The sequence below is a fragment of the Ranitomeya imitator genome, chromosome 1 (assembly GCF_032444005.1).
Source record: "Ranitomeya imitator isolate aRanImi1 chromosome 1, aRanImi1.pri, whole genome shotgun sequence".
Classification (NCBI taxonomy): domain Eukaryota; kingdom Metazoa; phylum Chordata; class Amphibia; order Anura; family Dendrobatidae; genus Ranitomeya; species Ranitomeya imitator.
The window spans coordinates 70831917-70854886 of record NC_091282.1 but is presented as its reverse complement, the minus strand read 5'-3'; the positions used below and the strand labels follow the sequence as shown (position 1 = coordinate 70854886).

Below are 22970 nucleotides of genomic sequence, written 5' to 3'. Positions count from 1 at the left end.
CAAATACTGAGGTAAAAATACTGAGCAAATAACGTGTGAACGAGGTCTAATACAGGAGGAGATGACACACAGGTATATACTATATACAGGGGAGATGACACACAGATATATACTATATACAGGAGAGATGACACACAGGTATATACTATATAGAGGAGGAGATGACATACAGGTACATATATATATACAGGAGGAGATGACATACAGGTATATACTATATACAGGAGGAGATGACACACAGGTATATACTATATACAGGAGCAGATGACCTACAGGTATATACTATATACAGGAGGAGATGACATACAGGTATATGCTATATATAGAAGATGACATGCAGGTATATACTATATACAGGAGGAGATGACACACAGATATATACTATATACAGGGGAGATGACACACAGGTATATACTATATACAGGAGGAGATGACATACAGGTATATACTATATATAGAAGGAGATGACATTCAGGTATATACTATATATAGGGGAGATGACATACAGGTATATACTATATACAGGAGATGACATACAGATGTATACTATATATAAGGGAGATGGCAAACATGTATATACTGAGGTGATGAGGTGAAAATGAGAGGTGTGAGGTGTAAATGAAAAGGTGTGAGTGCAAAATGAGAGGAGTGAGGAAAAATAATGGAGTGATCAGAAAATGACAGATGTGAGGTTGAAATGACAAGTGTTAGGGGGGAATGAGAGGAGTGAGGGAGAAAATGAGAGGTGTGAGGGGGAAAATGAGAGGCGTGATGGGAAAATAAGAGAAGTGAGGTGCTCTAACTAACCACAGATATTTACTATGCCCAGGCAACGCCGGGCTCTTCAGCTAATATATATATATATATATATATATATATATATATATATATATATATATATATATATAAACACTATTTATTTTATTTTATTTTTCAAATCCCCTACAAGGCATAAACCTGCAATTCTTTATGATACTATAGTATTGCAGTATATAATGAATGTAACGATCTCCTATGAAGCCTAGACAGGAAGTGTTGTCATAAGGAAACCTCGAAACTGATAGATTCTTTTTTACCATGTTTTTTTGACAAGGTCAGCCACTACATTACAGCTCCTGGAAGTGTCCTTCCCCCCCCCCCCCCCCAAGTTCAGTGGTTAAACTTTTTAATTATATGGTGTAATTGTGCACTCACTTCGTTCCCCGGAAGAAAATATATAATATCCGTATAAATTATTGCTTCACTTCACTTCTACAAACTATGGGCAATATTGCCCGTAACAGTCATGGCCGCCCTAGTCGTACCTGTATTACGTCAGCTTTGACGTAACTTCCCTGAGCGCCTTAGCGGTGACGTTCTATGTGCGACGAAAGTCTTATCCAATGGGAAGCTGTGATGGGCGTGGTCTCAGAGTCTGGGAATCGGTGATCCACGTGTTTCGGCGGAGGGGAGATGAAGGGGAAACGGAGCAAAGTGCCGGTAAAAATGCTGTATTTGGAGGCGTGTCAGTTGCCGGGCAGCTCTAGAATATTCATGTATTTGTATAGTCTGTGCAGGGCTGTGATCAGTGTGTGTTTCCCCATGTAATGGCTGTCCCAGGGCACAGAGCATTGCCTGTGGTGCTGCCATAGTCCATGCCCCCTGTGCTGGCCTCTCACACCCTCTCACCACCCCCAGTGCCCCTTTTATGTCCCATTTCACCCCCCCATCTTGGGCCCCACAGATATAGGTGTTTTTTTACCCCAATTTTGCCCACTTTTTGGGCACTTCCTGGTCAGCTCCCTCCTCCAGCCAGACCCCCACTTATCCGCCGTCCTCCTTCCCTTTCTCCTTTTCACCCCTAGACCCCCAGAAATGTTCCATTTTTACACCTTTCTCCCCCCCCCCCCCCATTGTAGATTTGAATGACCCCATATCACGTACTGAGAATTAATGAGAAAGTCGTAAAAAATAAATCCCACATGTGGTGAAATTGGGAATAAAACCCGCAAATCCTCCATTGGGTTTTGTATTTGCGCCGTTCATTGTGCGGTGGTGATCGGATCGCTTCACTCTTTAGATCAGCGCTATAACGACGACACCGTGTTTTTTTGTTTTGTAGTTCTAGTGGTGAAAAAAAGAGGTTCCCCCCCCCCCCCCAAATATGCTGAGGACTGTAACATTTTTTATTTTCCCATGTGTGAGGACTTGTGTTTCTGAGCTGACTTTTTTAATGATACAATTTTTGGGTACATACGATCCCTTGATTACTTTTTGTTGCATTTTTGGGGGATGTGCATTACCAAAAAACTACAGTTCTGGCGTTTCCCTTTTTTTTTTTTTCCTTTTCGGCTTTGAATAACTTAATAGTTTGATCTGATTTTTTTGGGGAGATGACAATTATTTATTTACTAGTTGGTGGCCGGATTCTAACGCATCGGGTATTCTAGAATATGCATGTCCATGTAGTATATTGCCCAGCCACGTAGTATATTGCCCAGCCACGTAGTATATTGCCCAGCCACATAGTATATTGCCCAGCCACATAGTATATTGCCCAGCCACGTAGTATATTGCCCAGTCACACAGTATATTGCCCAGCCACATAGTATATTGCCCAGCCACACAGTATATTGCCCAGCCACGTAGTATATTGCCCAGCCACACAGTATATTGCCCAGCCACGTAGTATATTGCCCAGCCACACAGTATATTGCCCAGCCACGTAGTATATTGCCCGGCCACGTAGTATATTGCCCAGCCACGTAGTATATTGCCCAGCCACGTAGTATATTGCCCAGCCACGTAGTATATTGCCCAGCCACGGAGTATATTGCCCAGCCACGTAGTATATTGCCCAGCCACGTAGTATATTGGCCACCCATGTAGTATATTGCCCAGACACGTATGTAACAGGTTAAAAAATAGTTAAAATAAAAAATAAACACACATATACTCACCCTCCGAGGGGCCCCTTGTAGTCCTGTCGCCTGTGCGCGCGGCAGCTTCCGGTCCCATGGTTGGTATGAGCGCAGGACCTGTGATGACGTCGCGGTCACATGACCGTGACATCATGGAAGGTCCTTCTCGCATAGCATCTTTGGCACCAGAACCTGCCGCTTGCACTGCCGAGGACAGGACGCAATTACGGAGGGTGAGAATAACGTTTTTTTTTTAAAATTAGTATTATTTGTAACATTAGATCTTTTTACTATTGATGCTGCATACATCAATAGTAAAAAGTTGGTCACACAGGGTTAATAGCTGCGTTAATGGAGTGTGTTACACCGCGGTCAGTTAACGCTGGCAATAACCCTGTGTGGGCACTGACTGGAGGGGAGTATGAAGTGGGCACTGACTGCGGGTAGTAAGGAGCGACCATTTTTCCCGGACTGTGCTGGTCGCTGATTGGTTGTGGCTGTTTTGCCGCGACCAATCAGCGACTTGGATTTGGATTTCCATGACAGACAGAGGCTGCGACCAATGAATATCCGTGACAGAAAGACAGACAGACGGAAGTGACCCTTAGACAATTATATAGTAGATTACTTTTTTTTTTAGTCCTTTAGGAGACTTGAGCGATCAGATGATCACAGGTTCATGTCCTGCATGTTTTGTGTCTGCAGCTCCTATGCGGAACTATGTTCCTCTGTGGTTACTGCTCATAGAACGCCATTACATATAAACGGTTCCCACTAGTGATGAGCGAGCATACTTGTTACTCGGGTTTTCCGAGCACGCTCAGGTGTTTTAGTATTTTGGGCATGCTCGGAGGTTTAGTTTGTGCTGCCGCAGCTGCATTTTCTTTAATTTTCGGGTGGCAGTGTATCGTGGTCTTGATGTGGGTAGAGCTTGACATTTGTGGATTTATGTGTTCATCCCATTGTTATGGATTACAGGATGGGGACCATGGTAAGGATGGTGTCCAGCAGTCCGCTGACCCTCCGACTACCAAGAAGAAAGCTAAAAAAGCGGTAAAAAGACCTTTAAAGTCTAAACCCCCAAAACCTGCAAAGAAAAAGAAGTCTGATGAGAGCAAACCCCTGAGCACCGAGGAGCTGATCCAACTGAAAGAGACGGAGCAGCTGTACCACACCAACCTACTGCACATGCAGGTACCTACCTCCCTCCGTCCATCCATCACCAGCACTGCTACTTGGGAGGGATTCAATTATTAAAGGGGCTCTCTCCAGTTAATATGACATTACAGATTCATATTAATTACAAACTAATTCGTATACAGATTGAAGAGCTGCTGAAAGAAGTAAAACTGAAGGACAAGAGGAGGAAAAGCATTGATGATTTCTTGCAGAAAATCAGTGACCTCATTAAGAAAATCCCGAAGACTCCGCAAGCAGACGTAAGGCCTGGAATGACTGCGCGCCTGTGTTACATGGTTTACTGTGCCATATAATGTATGACGCTCTCTCCTCCGCAGATCGCAGACCAGTCCTGGCTCCCCAAATCCGTGAAGGTTCCCTTCCTGCAGATTCCTTTCCAAGTAAAAGGATCGTTTCACTTCCTGCCCCCGTCCTCCATCAAGGTGGTGGGGAGTTACCTGCTGGGAACGTGCATTAAGCCTGAGATCAATGTGGACGTCGCAGTCGCCATGCCACAGGTAGGAGTCCATCGTGCGTCTACTGCTCTGCTCTGAGTTAAAGGGGTTGTCTTGACGGGTCGTAAAAGCATCATTCTGCCATACTTGAAAGGATTTCTGTCCAACACAGCCGTGTGTGTGGGTCCTGCGATCAGTATAGACTTCTCTAACCCCTGATGATCAGTCTTTAAAGCTGGGGGTAATGCAGCACTATCTCATATAATGGGGTTTGTAAGACAAAGCCTGCTAGACCAGAGCTGAGATGCTCTCTGTTCCGGCTCATAAAGGGGGTTGGTTGGTCCCCGGTGGGCACCTGGACAGGGGTAGCTGTCATCGCCCCTGTCCACATAGGAAGGCTGAATATGGCCGGCAGGAATCTATAATCTCGTAGTCTGTTATCTGGCAGGTTGTGAGACTTTCTATAACTTTTGATACATTTAGTAATAGTTTTTTATGTCTCTCAGGAAATCCTGGAAGCAAAAGATCCCCTGAATCAGCGTTACCTGAGGAAGAGGGCGCTGTACCTGGCATACATCGCTTCTCAGCTGGCACCCAACAAAATCTTCAGCAGCGTCAAGTTTGCATATATGAACAGTAATCACTTGAAGCCGATGCTGCTTCTGAGGCCGGAGGGTGAGTATTACACCTGACTCTTCAGTTCAGACCCTCACCCCTACCACATACCATTTCTGTGTAACTTTATGCATCACTCCCATCATCAAACTAATGGCACATTGCTGGGATATGCCACAATTGGGTGATTGATTGGCCAGCACTGGTTTAGCACTGCGGCCCCTTCACTGTTCTCAGCACCGCACCACCCTGGTCACCTGCCGCGCAGGGAGCTGCAGCGCTGCCGCCGTGACGTCAGCTAAGTGGGCTTCTGATCTCTGCACAACCAGGCAGGCAGGAGCAGCTTTGTGCAAGGAAAACGTAAGAGATCCGACCGATGCCAAGTCTAAAGCTACAGGACGACTGTGGCCTTGAGACTACGATGTAGCAGCTGTGGGCTGCAACCGTGCTCTGCGGATACTCCATGCTCTGTGTCAGTGATGGTAAATTCACTTTATAAGCTTGGAATAAGCTTTTGAACTTTTGTACTTTTGAACGACACCATTGGGTTTACCATGTCATGAACTTGAAAACGGGAAAAAAAATTCCAAGTGCGGTGAAATTGCAAAAAAAATGCAATCCCACACTTGTTTTTTGTTTGGCTTTTTTGCTAGGTTCACTAAATGCTAAAACTAACCTGCCATTATGATTCTCCAGGTCATTATGAGTTCATAGACACCAAACATGTCTAGGTTCTTTTTTAGCTAAGTGGTGAAAAAAAAATTCCAAACTTTGCTTAAAAAAAAAAAAAATTGCGCAATTTTCCGAGACCCGTAGCGTCTCCATTTTTTGGGATCTCAGGTTGGGTGAGGGCTTATTTTTTGCGTGCCGAGCCGGCGTTTTTAATTATACCATTTTGGTGTAGATACAATCTTTTGATTGCCCATTATTACATTTTAATGCAATCTCGCCGTAATTCTGCAGTTTTGAATTTTTTTCTCGCTACACCATTTAGCGATCAGGTTAATCCTTTTTTTATTGATAGATCGGCCGATTTTGAACGCGGCGATACCAAATATGTGTAGGTTTGATTTTTTTTTATTTTATTTTGAATGGGGGGAAAGGAGGTGATTTAAATTTTTATGTATTTTTTCATATTTTTTAAAACATTTTTTTTTTACTTTTGCCATTCTTCAATAGCCTCCATGGGAAGCTAGAAGCTGGCACAACCCAATCGCCTCTGCTACATAGCAGCTATGCTCAGATCGCTCCTATGTAGCAGAATTACAGATTTGCTATGAGCGCCGACCACAGGGTGGCGCTCACAGCAATCCGGCATCAACAACCATAGAAGTCTACAGGAGACCTGTGGTTTTTATGTCAACGCACCGATGACCCCCGATTACGCCTTTTAGATACTGACAATGGTGATTTAGTAGACTGTGTCTGGACGTCAGCTATATACCCCAGAAAATGATGCCCCACAGAGCACACATTATAGCATATGGCCCCATCGGAGCATACACCTGAATCCCGTGTTGCGGGGAGTTTGAACATAATGCTCTGACGGGACCACCGACCACCGCAATGTGAAGGCGCCATAAATGTTTAATCCTTTTGTCTGGACAGGTGAGGATGTAAAGATGGTGACCGTCCGCATTCACGTTTGTCTGCCTCCTGGGATGTTTAAGTGCAGCCGATTCCTCCCCGGCATGAACAACGTGCGGCCTACCTGGTACCTGGGAGATAAAAGTGTCCCCGAAGGTAAGAATCTCAAACGCTGATGTGCGGAGGGGATGATGGGAGCGGGGGGATATATAGTTCCCAGAGAGTCTCACGTCTCAGGTTGTGTTCATCATTCTTCCAGCCAGTTTACCACCCACCCCGCACTATAACAATGCCGTCCTGTCTGACCTGGCCATGGAGCAGCATTTTCACCACCTGTCGAGCTGCGTGTCCGACTTCCCTGCCATGAAAGATGGAATCTCTATTCTGAAAGTCTGGTTACGCCAGCGGCAGCTGGACAAGGTGATGGACGGGTTACAGTCTGTGATCCCTAAAGATTGTCGCCCCCACATTATTATATGCGCGAATAAATCATTTATATTTTTATTTCTTTAGGGTTACGGCAGCTTTAATGGCTTTGTGGTTTCCATGCTTGTGGCTTATCTGCTGTCCAGGAAAAAAATCAACAAAGTCATGAATGGACATCAGGTTCTGAGGAACACTCTGCAGTTCTTGGGTATGACGGACTCTATGCGACGCTCTGCAGACAATGTGATTGCATGTTGAACTTAAAGGGGTTATTTGGGACTATTTCATTTTTATTTTCCAAGAACCAACAGGCAGGCACATACTAACTACCTATCTGTTCTACCCGCCACGGATTTCTGCCGGCACCGAGTGGACACAGACTGCAATTCTGCGGCTTCCGCTGACGTCACGTTGCCAGAGCAGCTTCTCTTCCGCTCTCCTTTGCTGACTGCCGGCTCCCCGTCGCCTCACTGCGGGAAGCAATTAGCATGATGTTGGCTTTCATGTCTCATCTACAGAGCAGCCGGGAAGAGAATGAGCTTCTCTGTTGATGTGAAGCAGCAGAATTGGGTCAGTGTCCCGTGGCTGGTGGACATTAGGCTCAAGAAATCGCCTCCTGCCGGCACTCGCCTGCTCCTCTTTTTTGATTAGGAGGCCTGGCACGACGACGGGTCTGCATCATGTCAAAGTGAAGAGGTCGCACCAGGCCGGCTTTTCGAAAGAGGAGACGGATGCCGACAAATAAGCGGTTCGCCGGGCCCCCATCCTTACTGACCCGGCCACTGGACCAGCCTTGTGAATGGATTCACTCATCTCCATTAGGGCCTCTCTGGAAGGCTGCGGGACCTCTGCTCCTCCCTACGTCGTGCATACTGACCGCTGTGCTCCTTACACAGGGCGTCCTTGTCCTCACGAACACTCATACTTGCATTCACTCGCCCATAGTGACATACATTCAGCATCAGGGAATGTTTCAAAGCATAAACAATTGTATCGCACATTAATTTCCATGGCATAATCTACATATTCTACATGTTTTGCGTGCAGATTTGCAGTGGATTTTACTCTGCGCACCGTGCAGACTGAGATTAGTTTTAAAAATCCGAAGTATAACTTGACCTGCTGCTCATCTTAGTGTAAATGCAGATACAAAGGATTTGCCGCAACAATTCTGCTTCAGTTTACAATCAAGAATCCACGTTGGACTATGTAGACACAGGAGTTTTTGGGGCAGAAACTGAGCTAGGCACACAACACGGCTTTCAGAAGATTTTCGTCCCTGAAAACCTTTTATAAAAAAAACGTTCAAAAGAATGAACATTTACTTGTCTAAGGAAAACGACTTGTCTCGGCATGCGTTCAGTCTTTTGTTGCTTTTTTTAAACTGAATCTGTGAGTAGATTCGCCCTCCTGAGCCGTCTGTATGGGCACGCAGGTCATAGGAAGCGGAATAAAATGATGCTTTGATATCTGCGATCTGATGCCTTACCCCACAGAAATCCAAGTTTTCATTATATGTAAATGAGCTGTTAAGATCTATGGGCCGGACATAGATCTCGCCGAGAATCTGCCTGCTGTCATTTACAATAAGCTCTGCATTGTGAGAATTGTCCGGTGTCGGGAAAGGCGGTCACGTGTCTGTGAGTATGTGATACGCACGCTCCCGTGACCGCCGTTACTGGCACCGATACCGGAGAAACCGCTCCAAATCTGAAACCTCAACAACGTGGAGTTTCTTTACAGCATCATTTATTTTGCCTCTAATTTTTCTGAAACCTTTTGTCTGTTTCCGCAGCAAGCACTGATCTGACAGCCGACGGAATTACAATGTCCTCATCCACGGACCCGGCCTCGGTAGGTGTCGCTGGTTGTCTAGCACCATTTAAATGGAACTTTATTTTTTTTTACGCTTGCTGGTTTTTAGCCATTTTATGTCTTAGTAAGAAGTAGTAACTAACATTGGATCAAGTTGTGGGTGGCAATGGTGCAGAAATTGATATTTTAATTTTCCCCCTGATTTTGGTACTGACAGTCATTGTACTGCACGGCGGTGAATGGCAGCACTACATGTGCAACTGGAAATATGTTATGTGCCTCCTATAGAAAGCCATTACAATAGTGACATCTAGTGGACAAAAGCCACATTGCAATGACGTTCCTGAAGTGTTGCTGTGACATTTTAACCCAATCCAGCAGTGACATCTAGTGGAGAAAAGCAGACATTGCAATGAATTTTACAAATCGTCGCTCTGACATTTTAGGGGCTAAAACGATTATGGCAAATCCACTTTTTTTTTAACTTTTTGTTTCCCCTGAAGAAGTTTTGACATGCATGTTACTTCTTTAAATCAGATTCTGAAGGAAATTTCTCCAAACTAGGCACTGTCCAATCAAAAAGATACAAAAAACTTCTGAAAGGCTTCAAAACAACTTTAGAAAGAGAGAAATGCTTCCAAAACCTCTCAGAGAAATGGAGAATTTCCTGAAGAGGTTTCTGTTTGAAAACTTGTGGTTTTTAAACACCTGAAAAAAAAAAAAGAAATCCGCAGTGTGAACATTGCCAAAGGGTATGTGCACAGAGTCATTTTGCTGAGTTTTTGGAGCAGGTATTGAGCGGACGTTATATGTTTTTGGAGGTTTTAGGCTTAATATAGGATGACCGTTTCCAGAGCAAGTTTTGTGCAGACACTGATCAAGCAGGGAATCCTGTGAGGTGTCCGCCATGACGTGTGCTGCCCCATCTTCTGCAAATACAATATGTGTCTATTTGATGGCTCCCGTCTTGTTCCTGTTTGCAGCCCTCCATAGCGGATTTCCATCAGGCCTTTGAAGTGGTATTTGTGGACCCCCTGGGACTTGTGAATCTCTGCGCTGAGATGACGGCTGCCAAATACAAACAGGTGAGAGATGATGAAACTGCTCGTTAGTCTTCTATGCCAGCCCTGTGCCATTCCTTCCAGCCTTAGGAGTTCCCTCTCGGTCCTCTTCTCTGGCTCAGGGCACTTGCTCCATGTGTTCTGTTTTTCCTCTCTGTCTATAAGATGGAGGGATCCCTATAGAAAAAACGTGAAGTTTAGCTCAGATTTGCAGTTACATAACAGCCAAGGGGACTGAAATAATGAAAAAATGGCTAATTAACCACTTTTCTATCCCTATAGATCCAGTTTGAGGCCAAGGAGTCTCTCAGGGTCCTAGATGACGCCAACACCACTGGCTTTCTTCAGGTCCTCATGGTGCCCAAGCCTTTTGTGAGAAGCTTTGATCATGTTTTCCAGTAGGTATAGCCGGGACCTTGTTTAACCCCTTCCCGACCTTTGACGCATACGCTGCGTCATGAAAGTCGGTGCCAATCCGACCTGTGACGCAGCATATGCGTCATGGCGGAATCGCGTTCCTGCAGGCCGGGTGAAAGGGTTAACTGTAATTTCACCCGGCCTGCAGGGACAGGAGGAGTTGTACTTTAGCCCGGGGGGGGGGGGGGGGGGGGGGGTGGCTTCACCCCCCCGTGGCTACGATCGCTCTGATTGGCTGTTGAAAGTGAAACTGCCAATCAGAGCGATTTGTAATATTTCACCTAAAAAACTGGTGAAATATTACAATCCAGCCATGGCCGATGCTGCAATATCATCGGCCATGGCTGGAAACACTGATGTGCCCCCCCCACCAATCGCCCTCCCAGCCCTCCGATCTGTGGTCCACCCCCCTCCGTCCTGTGCTCCGCTCCCCCGTCCTCCTGTCCGCTCCCCCCGTGCTCCAATGCCACCCCTGTGCTCCAATCCCACCCCCCTGCACTCCGATCCACCCCCCCGCACTGCGATCCACCCCCCGCACTCCGATCCACCCCCCCCCACTCCGATCCACCCCCCGTTCTCCGATCCAACCCCCCGTGTTACGATCCCCCCCCCCCCCCGTGCTCCGATCCACCCCCCCGTGCTCCAACGCCCCCCCGTGCCCTGATCTCCCCCCCCTTATACTTACCTAGCCTCCCAGAGTCCGTCCGTCGTCTTTCCTGGGCGCCGCCATCTTCCAAAATGGCGGGCGCATGCGCAGTGCGCCTGCCGAATCGGCCGGCAGATTCGTTCCAGAGTGAATTTTGATCACTGTGATAAAACCTATCACAACGCAAACGCAACGTGATGTCCGCTGACCATTCCATCAAAGTCTGCATTTCAAAAGTCACTACTTCCCTTCTGAGCCTTGACGTGTGCCCAAACAGTGGTTTACCCCCACACTTGGGGTATCAGCGTACTCAGGAGAAACTGGACAACAACTTTTGGGGTCCAATTTCTCCTGTAACCCTTGGGAAAATAAAAAATTCTGGGCTAAAAAAATATTTTTGAGGAAAGAAAACGTATTTATTATTTTCACGGCTCTGCGTTATAAACTTCTGCGAAGCACTTGGGGGTTGAAAGTGCTCACCACATATCTAGATAAGTTCCTTTCGGGGTCTAGTTTCCAAAATGGGGTCACTTGTGGGGGGTTTCCACTGTTTAGGCACATCAGGGGCTCTGCAAACGCAACGTGACCCCAGTAGAGCATTCCATCAAAGTCTGCATTTCAAAACGTCACTACTTCACTTCCGAGCCCCGGCATGTGCCCAAACAGTGGTTTACCCCCACATATGGGGTATCAGCGTACTCAGGAGAAACTGGACAACAACTTTTGGGGTCAAATTTCTCCTGTTACCCTTGGGAAAATAAAAAATTGCAGGCTAAAAGATCATTTTTGAGAAAAGAAATTTTTATTTTCATTTCTCTGCGTTATAAACTTCTGTGAAGCACTTGAGGGTTCAAAGTGCTCACCACACATCTAGATTAGTTCCTTTGGGGGTCTAGTTTCCAAAATGGGGTCATTTGTGGGGAACTCCAATGTTTAGGCACACAGGGGCTCTCCAAACGCGACATCGTGTCCGCTAATGATTGGAACTAATTTTCCATTTAAAAAGCCGAATGGCGTGCCTTCCCTTCTGAGCCCTGCCGTGCGCCCAAACAGTGGTTTACCCCCACATATGGGGTATCTGCGTACTCAGGACAAACTGGACAACAAAATTTGTGGTCCAATTTCTCCTATTACCGTTGGCAAAATAGGAAATTCCAGGCTAAAAAATCATTTTTGAGGAAAGAAAAATTATTTTTTATTTTCATGGCTCTGCGTTATAAACTTCTGTGAAGCACCTGGGGGTTTAAAGTGCTCAGTATGCATCTAGATAAGTTCCTTGGGGGGGTCTAGTTTCCAAAATGGGGTCACTTGTGGGGGAGCTCCAATGTTTAGGCACACAGGGGCTCTCCAAACGCGACATGGTGTCCGCTAACAATTGGAGCTAATTTTCCATTCAAAAAGTCAAAAGGCGCGCCTTCCCTTCCGAGCCTTACCATGTACCCAAACAGTGGCTTACCCCCACATATGAGGTATCGGCGTACTCGGGAGAAATTGCCCAACAAATTTTATGATCCATTTTATCCTGTTGCCCATGTGAAAATGAAAACATTGAGTCTAAAAGAATTTTTTTGTGAAAAAAAAGTACTTTTTCATTTTTACGGATCAATTTGTGAAGCACCTGGGGGTTTAAAGGACTCACTATGCATCTAGATAAGTTCCTTGGGGCGTCTAGTTTCCAAAATGGGGTCACTTGTGGGGGAGCTCCAATTTTTAGGCACACGGGGGCTCTCCAAACGTGACATGGTGTCCGCTAAAGAGTGGAGCCAATTTTTCATTCAAAAAGTCAAATGGCGCTCCTTCCCTTCCAAGCCCTGCCGTGCGCCCAAACAGTGGTTTACCCCTACATATGAGGTATCGGCGTACTCAGGACAAATTGGACAACAACTTTCGTGGTTCAGTTTCTCGTTTTACCATTGGGAAAATAAAAAAGATCATTTTTGTGACTAAAAAGTTAAATGTTCATTTTTTCCTTCCATGTTGCTTCTGCTGCTGTGAAGCACCTGAAGGGTTAATAAACTTCTTGAATGTGGTTTTGAGCACCTTGAGGGGTGCAGTTTTTAGAATGGTGTCACTTTTGGGTATTTTCAGCCTTATAGACCCCTCAAACTGACTTCAAATGTGAGGTGGTCCCTAAAAAAAATGGTTTTGTAAATTTCGTTGTAAAAATGAGAAATCGCTGGTCAAATTTTAACCCTTATAACTTCCTAGCAAAAAAAAATGTTGTTTCCAAAATTGTGCTGATGTAAAGTAAACGTGTGGGAAATGTTATTTATTAACTATTTTGTGTCACATATCTCTCTGGTTTAACAGAATAAAAATTAAAAATGTGAAAATTGCGAAATTTTCAAAATTTTCGCCAAATTTCCGTTTTTATCACAAATAAACACAGAATTTATTGACCTAAATTTACCACTAACATGAAGCCCAATATGTCACGAAAAAACAATCTCAGAACCGCTAGGATCCATTGAAGCGTTCCTGAGTTATTACCTCATAAAGGGACACTGGTCAGAATTGCAAAAAACGGCCAGGTCTTTACGGTCAAAATAGGCTGGGTCATGAAGGGGTTAATGGTGGTAACCCAGAGTCAAAATCTATGGAAGGGTCTGCAGTGCCCCCTAGGGGTGAAGAAGTGGATCTTGCCGCTCTCCTGGCGCGTGTCCTCACTCTCACTGTCTCTCTGCCTCTTTTCAGCATCACGCAAGTGGACAAACTGCAGAAAACCTGCCAGAAGATGAAGCTGTTGAATGAGCTCGTAGACCGAGGCGGGGACTACGTTGCAGCCACTCTGCCCTTCCTCTTGTGTGTGCTCCAGAAAGGCCTGGACCAACGCGTGGTCCTCGTGTCGCATGCACCGATGCAGAAGCCCGAGGTAAGCCCACCGGAAGGTAATGGCTGAGGGGGATGCGGAGGACCGAGCACTTTTACAGATCTGATTGGTGACATTGCAAACCGTGCGGCTCTGGTTGTACTGAGACAAGTGATCTTTGACATTTTAACCCTGCTGTTCTGTTGGTCAAAAATGACCGACTTTGAACTTCAATATTCTTTAAAATATTCAAGATGCGGCTCTGAAACCCGTGGCCGACCGACCCATCCTCATTTAAGTCAATCAACCACAAGTTTCAGAACCGCATCTTGAACACCCCAAAAAATACCAAAGTTCAAAATAGGTCTCCCCAGACCGAACAGAACAGCAGGGTTAAAATAGTGATATCTGTAACTTGTATGTAACCCCTTCTCATGTACAGCGCCACGGAATCTATGGTGCTATATAAATAATAATAATAATAATAGGGTTTTCCCAGTGTAATGTTAATAAAGGTCAGGGGACTATTATTGATGGCCGGTCCTAAACATGTCTGTCCCCTCTGTGCAGTGGGACATAAGAGAGGAGCCAGCGCAGCACAAGGACATCGGCGCCCTGACCATGGGACTGATGCTCACTGCAGATTTTTTTTCCAGTGTTTTGGAGAAGGGACCGGCTGCAGATAACCCAGAGGTGAGTATAATACTACTACTAATAATGGATCTTTTGTAACGAGCACAATAGCAGAGAATCCATTAAAAGCTTATCCAAATAGCAAGGTAAAACTGCTTCTTGTAATGCACATAAGTCTTCCTCCGTCTCATGCTTTGCATCTTGCCCTTCACTCTTGATCAACATTCTGCCAGCACTACAGGGGCTAGAACTTCCTTTTCTCCACTTTGCAACACGCTGTTGTCCCGCCCCAAATCTGTTTGACGGGTAGCAGAGAGACAAAAACCTGACCCCACGTTCTGTAATCTTCCTCATGTTTCCTATAGCTACACTTGTCTACAGGACACGGACAGCAAGTTAGACAGCAGGGAAACCCCGATTAGCCGACAATATGTACTACATTTATCCTCCTGAATTTGCTGCAAAGGATTATGTGGCCGTTCGCAGCTTTCTTCATGACAAAAGCATTAACCCCTTTCTGACCTTGGACGGGATAGTACGTCCGAGGTCAGATCCCCTGCTTTGATGCAGGGCTCCGCGGTGAGCCCGCACCAAAGCCGGGACATGTCAGCTGTTTTGAACAGCTGACATGTGCCCGTAATAGGTGCGGGCAGAATCGCGATCTGCCCGCGCCTATTAACTAGTTAAATGCCGCTGTCAAACGCAGACAGCGGCATTTAACTACCGCTTCCGGCCGGGCGGCCGGAAATGACGTAATCGCCGACGCCCGTCACATGATCGGGGGTCGGCGATGCGTCTCCATTGTAACCATAGAGGTCCTTGAGACCTCTATGGTTACTGATTGCCGGTAGCTTTGAGCGCCACCCTGTGGTCGGCGCTCACAGCACACCTGCATTTCTGCTACATAGCAGCGAACAGCAGATCGCTGCTATGTAGCAGAGCCGATCGTGCTGTGCCTGCTTCTAGCCTCCCATGGAGGCTATTGAAGCATGGCAAAAGTAAAAAAAAAAAAGTTGAAAAAAATGTAAAAAAAAAAAATAAATAAAAGTTTAAATCACCCCCCTTTCGCCCAAATCAAAATAAATCAATAAAAAAAATATCAAATCTACACATATTTGGTATCGCCGCGCTCAGAATCGCCCGATCTATCAATTAAAAAAAAGCATTAACCTGATCGCTAAACAGCGTAGCGGGAAAAAAATTCGAAACACCAGAATTACGTTTTTTTTGGTCGCCGCGACATTGCATTAAAATGCAATAACGGGCGATCAAAAGAACGTATCTGCACCAAAATGCTATCATTAAAAACGTCATCTCGGCACGCAAAAAATAAGCCCTCAACCGACCCCAGATCACGAAAAATGGAGACGCTATGAGTATCGGAAAATGGCGCAATTTTTTTTTTTTTTTTTTTTAGCAAAGTTTGGAATTTTTTTTCACCACTTAGATAAAAAATAACCTAGTCATGTTAGGTGTCTACGAGCTCGTACTGACCTGGAGAATCATAATGGCAGGTCAGTTTTAGCATTTAGTGAACCTAGCAAAAAAGCCAAACAAAAAACAAGTGTGGGATTGCACTTTTTTTGCAATTTCACCGCACTTGGAATTTTTTCCCCGTTTTCTAGTACACGACATGCTAAAACCAATGATGTCGTTCAAAAGTACAACTCGTCCCGCAAAAAATAAGCCCTCACATGGCCAAATTGACGGAAAAATAAAAAAGTTATGGCTCTGGGAAGGAGGGGAGTGAAAAACGAACACGGAAAAATGAAAAATCCCATGGTCATGAAGGGGTTAATAAAGTTACGTTATCTGCAGATTTATTCAGAAAAATAGGAACCATATTTATAAAGCCATAAATAATATTTCTCCGCTCATGCATAACCCTGTCTATCTCTCTCGTTACCAGGCTGCAGAGTTCAAAAGTTTCTGGGGAGAAAAGTCGGAGCTGCGGCGGTTTCAGGACGCGTCTATATGTGAGGCTGTTGTGTGGCCGGCGAGTAGCGTGGAAGAGAAGCGCAGCGTTCCTGCACTTATCATTAGACACCTTCTCCAGCTGTGAGTGCGGCCGTGACCTTTCTGTATAGAATAAGGGGGAAAGTATAATAATGGGGTATGCCTGCTCTGCCACAATGGGACAGGTGACATCTGCTGATGCCTGCCGGGCCACGATGACATGTCACCTGCCCACTCGCCTGATGCAGCAGTGAATGGAGCCGGTGTTACTCCCTGATGTGATGGCCCCATAATCTTGGGGTCACCAAACAGCATGTCCATGTGGGACCCCAGTAAACAGGCACAAGCTTTGAGCCCCAGGACTTTATTATGAAGCCTCAGGTTCTAGTGATGTGACACTAACCCTCGCCCATGACTCCTAGCTTATAAAAAATTACTGTCCAAAATGTTGACAATGTTATTTTCCTATGTCTTAGACATGCCGATCTTCCTGGACCCGCCATTCGCTATGCCGGCAACCTCCTGGACTGCGTGCTAACAAAGCAAAAGAAGGTGATCACACACAACTTCACTGTCTCGAGTGTATGTTAGTGCCATTGGCTTAGATGCAGCTCTGCTATTCCTATGTACCGTTTTTTCTGGTGTATAAGACGACTGGGCGTATAAGACGACCCCCAACTTTTCCATATAAAATATGGAATTTGGGATATGCCCGCCGTATAAGACGGGGGTCATCTTATACGCCCAGTCATCTTATACGGTGTGTGGTTCCCAGGGTCTGGAGGAGAGGAGACTCTCCTTCAGGCCCTGGGATCCATATTCATGTAAAAAATAAAGAATAAAAAACATGGCTATACTCACCCTCGGACGGGCCCTGGATCACAGCGCTGCTAGCGTCTGCCTCCGTTCCTAAGAATGCAGAGAGTGAAGGACCTTCGATGACGCTAGCAGCGCTGTGAGCCAGGGGCCGTCCGAGGGTGAGTATATCCATGTTTTTTATTTTTATTCTTTGTTTTTTACATGAATATGGATCCCAGGGCCTGAATGAGAGTCTCCTCTCCTCCAGACCCTGGGAACCACACGCCGACATCCAGGATCGCTCCCTGCACACGCCGTACCCGGCATATAAGACGACCCCCGACTTTTGGGACAAAAGTCATCTTATACGCCGGAAAATACGGTAGTAAAGGTCAGAAGAACAAGGCTGCTTTTTTTCTATAGTCAGCGCGATACCTGTCCATGGATTGCTTGTGGGGCAGTTTTTGAAATAAAGCAGCCAGGTTTTTCTATTTCTAAACACCCCCTTGAAGGCTCGGGTTTCTGCCTCCTACCATTGTCATTAGGAATTGTCTTGCATGTTTCAGGCTGGTACGGGAGAGGAGCAGATGGTCAGCGTCATCCAGTCTTATGATGACCTGAGCAGGAAGCTGTGGAGCCTGGATGATTTGCCGCTCACGGTCACCGCAGTCCAGGGAACGCACCCGGCACTGCGCTACACAGACGTAAGTTCTCGCTACGTATCGTCATGGTCATGTGTCTTCTGTGTTTTTATTATATCAAGCAGGCCTTTTTTCTCTCTAAAATGCTAAAAAAAAAATCCCTAAGGTCTGCATCTTCACCTACTTTTTTTTTTTTTACACCTTCAGCCCAAGGATGTGGCACAGGATCTTGCGACATTCTGGCAGGACCAGTCTGGTGTCAGCTCCTTTCTGAAGCATTAAAGGGTTTATTCCCATCTTTATGAATGGAATATTGTCGGATAAGTGCTTGTAAATACAAGAAATTTACTGTTTATTAAAGTTTTCAGCCTTTCTTCGCTTTTGTTCACAGCTCTTTGCTTTGTGGACTGACTACCGCTGATAGCTGAAAATGCGCAGTACTTGCAAGAGACGGCAGCGGTGGTCTGTCTCCTAGGCAGTGAGCAGGACACACAAGAAACATGTTCATATCTCAGTCTGACAATATCGGAGAATGCCACGTCACCCACTCAGCACGCAATCAAATTCCCACCAATCCCCTCCACAGGGCAATGAGGTGACACCACTGCCCTGAACCCGATGCTGAGCAGAGATCCAGGATGGCTGTCATTGTGGATGGCCTGATTTCCGTCAGCTTATTAGATCATAAAAAGGAAAACCATCATGAAGTCACGGTCACGTCCTCGTCTTTCCCACTTCTGTACGGGATCTGCCCTCGCCGGAGGATCTAGTCCTTCATATTTGGGACTTTTCATGGGCTTGACACAAATTCTGTTATGGCCTTTATGTGTAGTTTATTTCTGCACCCTTAGGCTTATTCTTTTGATCTGTTCATCGAGAACTCTTTTTTTTTCAGTCCATTCGCACCGTGTACTGCCGTCTTCTTCCAAAGATTAATTGTCCCTTTATCTCAGAGACTTGTTCAGGCGTCTTATCCCCAGTCCTGCCATGGTCCCCGATGAGGCTGTCTAGGTGCCAGTGTCTGACTTTTGTTGTCAGTGATCAAGATTTCTTTTCACAGTGGAATTGTGACCTACAAATCCCACCATCCAGCCCACCAGTTCTTCTTCAGACTTCCCTTTGGCAGGTTGACTTCTCCTCAGATAGTCATGCTGGCTCTTCCCATGGTCCTGGTAGGCTTACGGGCCAGAGTAACTGTGGCTATACCATATCTCAGTGACATCTGGGTGAAGGCCCTTTCCCATTCTAAAAATCTGAGACTGTCTTTATATATCTCTAGGCACTCTTGCTCTTTCCCCACCGTGGCCCCTGGTCTTCCCAGACGCGTTCCTCCCTACTCTGTGCACCTCTCACCCTCTTTCTGGCAGTTCCCTACTGCATAGAAGGACTTTGGTTCCAGCAGGACGTCGGCAGCAGAGGTTCGGGGCAGGCTGGACCCTGGCGCCCCATTAGCTGCTGGCTGACAGACGCTCCCCAGTGCTTTGTCCCGCTTGCCTTCTATCAGCACCATCGTTGTGCCGGGGTTACCACTCTTCGCCTTTCTCTGGGGATCGATGGATAAAGTTTTGCTTTTTTCCTAACTGTCAAAAAGTAAGGGAAAAACGGTAAATAAAATAATTAATAGAATGCAGAATCTGGCATAAATTGGGGCACTCAGCTAAAACAGACCCGACCAGTGCTTACCGCCTGTGTATGAGGAGGTAACGCTCTATTCTTCAGGTCCGCATCCTTGTGGCAGCAGCTTATACCCACGAAAGGAGAACCGTATATTGTGTTTGTGGTGATTCACATGGAGCATTTACTTATAGATTATTTCTTCTAGGTGTTCCCTCCTGTCCCAGTGATCCCAGAGTGGAGTTATTATAAAACCTCTACCGACAAGAAGTTTCTCATCCCTTCACTGGATAAGCCTTGTCCAGCCTATATATCTCCTATGAAAGGTGAGCCGTCTGCTGTACAGTCCACTACTCGTCCTGACTTGCCAGGCACCAGAGAGCCAGTCGGTGACATAAGAGTTTACGGGACTGCAGGGACTCATACGTCACTGGCTTGGCTTATGATAAGTTCACAGGGCTGGTGGCACCGCAGAAACACGTGCTCCTGTGATGAAACAAATAGGGAAATGTGTTGCTTAACTGAAAGAAAGGGCTGTGAGCCCACGTTGTGTCGTCTCACTACTCAATTATGATTCCTCCCCTGCCAGGAGATGATGTATGATCACACTATGTCCCTGTACGGTCAGACACGGCCATTACACAGTACACAGCAGGGGCACATTTCTAAGATTATCTCGGCACAGGAACATTTTATTTAAACACATCCAATAGTGGAAATTATTAGTCCAAGATCTATTAATTAAAATGAACTTTAAAGAGGTGTCCACTACTTGCACAACACCTTATATTCTGCCATGTAAAATAACAGCCTATACTCGGTTCCACCGCCGGTGATGTTATGTTACATGAACCCTGCAGCCAATCAGTGGCCACTAATCGACTGCTTCCATCCATTCTGGGTACAAGATCATTTTTAAGTAAGGTGATTTTCTGATTGTCCATTTTTTACATTATTTATAAAATGAGATAAAGTTACTAAAAGAGAAGAAAAATGTACTCAGTCGCGTCAGATGGTACATTAATAATCGATATCAGCATTTTTTCACTTGTTTTTTTTTTTTGCAGTGATTTGTCACATGGAAGGAAGTGGGAAATGGCCTCAAGATAAAGAGGCCATAAAGCGTGTGAAGGCCGCCTTCCAGATCCGGCTGGCAGAACTTTTAAAAAGCCAGCATAAATTACTGTGCAAGCCTACCGCCACGTACACTGACGTCTACAAGGTCCGTCCGGTCCTCCTTGATTCTCCCCATCCCCCTTACTTTCTCGCTGTTTGTGCCTTTTTTTTAATATGGTTTAATTTGTGACCTTTTTTATTTATTTTTCCAGGATGGCTACGTTTTTCGCCTTCAGGTGGCGTATCACAGGGAGCCGCAGTTCATGAAGGAGTTTGTTACTCCAGAGGGAATGGTGAAGTCGCGCGACACAGAGGAATCCCTTCAACTCGAGCTGGAAACCACTCACCTGCCGCATCTGACGAGCACCCTACATGGGTGAGTGCGGGGCGACCCGTCCAGGCACCACATACACTGGGGCAGGTTCACGCATCCCTTCTCTCTCTGGCAAATTTTCATATTTGGGCATTCAATTTTTCATTCTGTTTAGCCAAGATTTTTTTTTTGTGTGTGCACATAGCTGTACGATTGTTGTTTCTTGTGTGTGTATGTGTGTGTGTGGCTCGTTGTTGTTTTTAGTGACATCATTCGTTTTACCATTCAGTGTGCAGAAAAGCAGGGAAAAAGATTCTGAGTGTGACAAAATGGTAAAAACACCCCCCACTATTTTGTCAATTATTTTTGCTGTAAAAAAAAATGACAAGAAAGAATATGTGTGTGTGTGTGTATATATATATATATATATATATATATATATATATATATATATATATATATATATATATATATATATATATATATATATATATATATATATATATATATATATATATATATAGTTAGGGCAGCAATGATTACTTGTAAGGGTTCTATTAAAATGAAGATCAAAACTTTGTGTAAAAAAAAACCAAACAAATATATGGTTTGTGCCATCATTTTCCATGATCTGTAATTTTTTTTTCTTACTGGCTCAATGTTGAGATATGTACAGTGTTTTGATCGCCTTTTATTGTATTTTTGGGGGGAGGTGCAATGTTTGAAAATCATAGGTCGTACTTTTTATGGACCCGGCACATAGGAGGTTAAACAGCAGTGAATGGAGCTAGCTCTGATCGCTGATGTTAGAGGCAGATGTTGGCTGTATAACGAAGATGCCACTGACCTTTTATGTTCTGGGATCAGCTCTTGCACTCGCTCCTTACGTCCGCATCTTCCCGAGGACGTACACGTACAGGACTTTGTCAAGAGGGAGTTAAAAATAAGTTTTCTAGTTTCTTTATAATGAAGTTATTGTTTTACTGATACATTGTAACGAGCCCTCAGCACAGGACTTAGATTTATGCTTCCAATTGTAGACGGAATACAATGGTTACAAACTCTCAGCTGTAGCGGGCGGTTTTCTTCTTCCTTCCTCTGACAGCTAGCGGAGATCTTAGGAAAAATACAATTACCGTACTTTGTTATAATGCAACTTCAAATAAAAGAAAAACCCCTTTTAGTTGCACTGGAAAAAGTGTTCTTCCTTTTAGAGTTTGTAAAACAGTTTAATTTAATCTTGGATTTATGGTAATAATTGGCATCAGATTCATAGCGAAATAAACTCGCCACAAATCCATCAATGTGAATATACCAGGTTGCCTAACTTTTGGAAACCATTTTTTTTTTTTTAGTTTCTTAAATGCAGACTTTTTGGGGCTAAAAAGTGTTTTAGACCGTCATAGCGAGTTCACTGATGGATTCTCAGTTAACTCATTCTGCAGCAAGCAATAAAGACGGCACAACATAGAGGCTGTAGAAAGCAAATGGTGCAACATTTTTAATGAAACCCAATGGCAAAAATAATCCAAATTTGGCTCAGCAGGAAGATGGTTCCTAATTTGATTATTTGTCTCCTCAGCCTCCACCAGCAGCTTCCGGCTTTCGGGGGCACGTCGCGTCTTGCCAAACGCTGGCTCAGCGCTCAGCTCCTTGCTGACAGCGTCTCAGAGGAGTGTGTGGATCTCCTTGTGGCTTATCTCTTCCTGCATCCTGTGCCCTTCACCGCTCCAAGGTATCGTCCTCAGCGAAGATAAAACTCTGCTACGTGTTGTATTAAAACTACAAATAGGTTGTGAAAATGCAGTGGTAAGATTGTCGGAAATTTTGCACCCAGCCCTATCAGTCGGTAGTGCTTTCCCTCCCTGACAGTCATCCGTAGGCTCGTCACAGCTCTGATGTTACTGTTGGGAAGGAGAATGACATGAACTCGACACTGTGCACTTGCTTTGAGCAGGTGTAAATTGATGCCGATTTAAAAAAAAATTT

General features: G+C 45.2%; 1 protein-coding gene across 1 annotated transcript in view; it reads left to right on the top strand.

Moving 5' to 3' along the window:
• Positions 1–1386: 1386 nt before the first annotated feature.
• Positions 1387–22970, top strand: part of NOL6 (nucleolar protein 6) — a 60612-nt gene continuing 39028 nt past the window's right edge. The window contains exons 1-20 of the mRNA XM_069747542.1: positions 1387–1479; positions 3879–4094; positions 4223–4339; positions 4418–4597; positions 5041–5209; positions 6758–6892; positions 6996–7156; positions 7250–7370; positions 8958–9016; positions 9961–10062; positions 10321–10436; positions 13796–13973; positions 14481–14603; positions 16453–16601; positions 16976–17051; positions 17864–18001; positions 19761–19878; positions 20620–20774; positions 20881–21044; positions 22564–22716. Of these exons, the coding sequence (XP_069603643.1) occupies positions 1453–1479; positions 3879–4094; positions 4223–4339; positions 4418–4597; positions 5041–5209; positions 6758–6892; positions 6996–7156; positions 7250–7370; positions 8958–9016; positions 9961–10062; positions 10321–10436; positions 13796–13973; positions 14481–14603; positions 16453–16601; positions 16976–17051; positions 17864–18001; positions 19761–19878; positions 20620–20774; positions 20881–21044; positions 22564–22716 (2657 nt within the window). The 5' untranslated portion in view covers positions 1387–1452. The remainder of the gene's footprint in view (positions 1480–3878; positions 4095–4222; positions 4340–4417; positions 4598–5040; positions 5210–6757; positions 6893–6995; positions 7157–7249; positions 7371–8957; positions 9017–9960; positions 10063–10320; positions 10437–13795; positions 13974–14480; positions 14604–16452; positions 16602–16975; positions 17052–17863; positions 18002–19760; positions 19879–20619; positions 20775–20880; positions 21045–22563; positions 22717–22970) is intronic.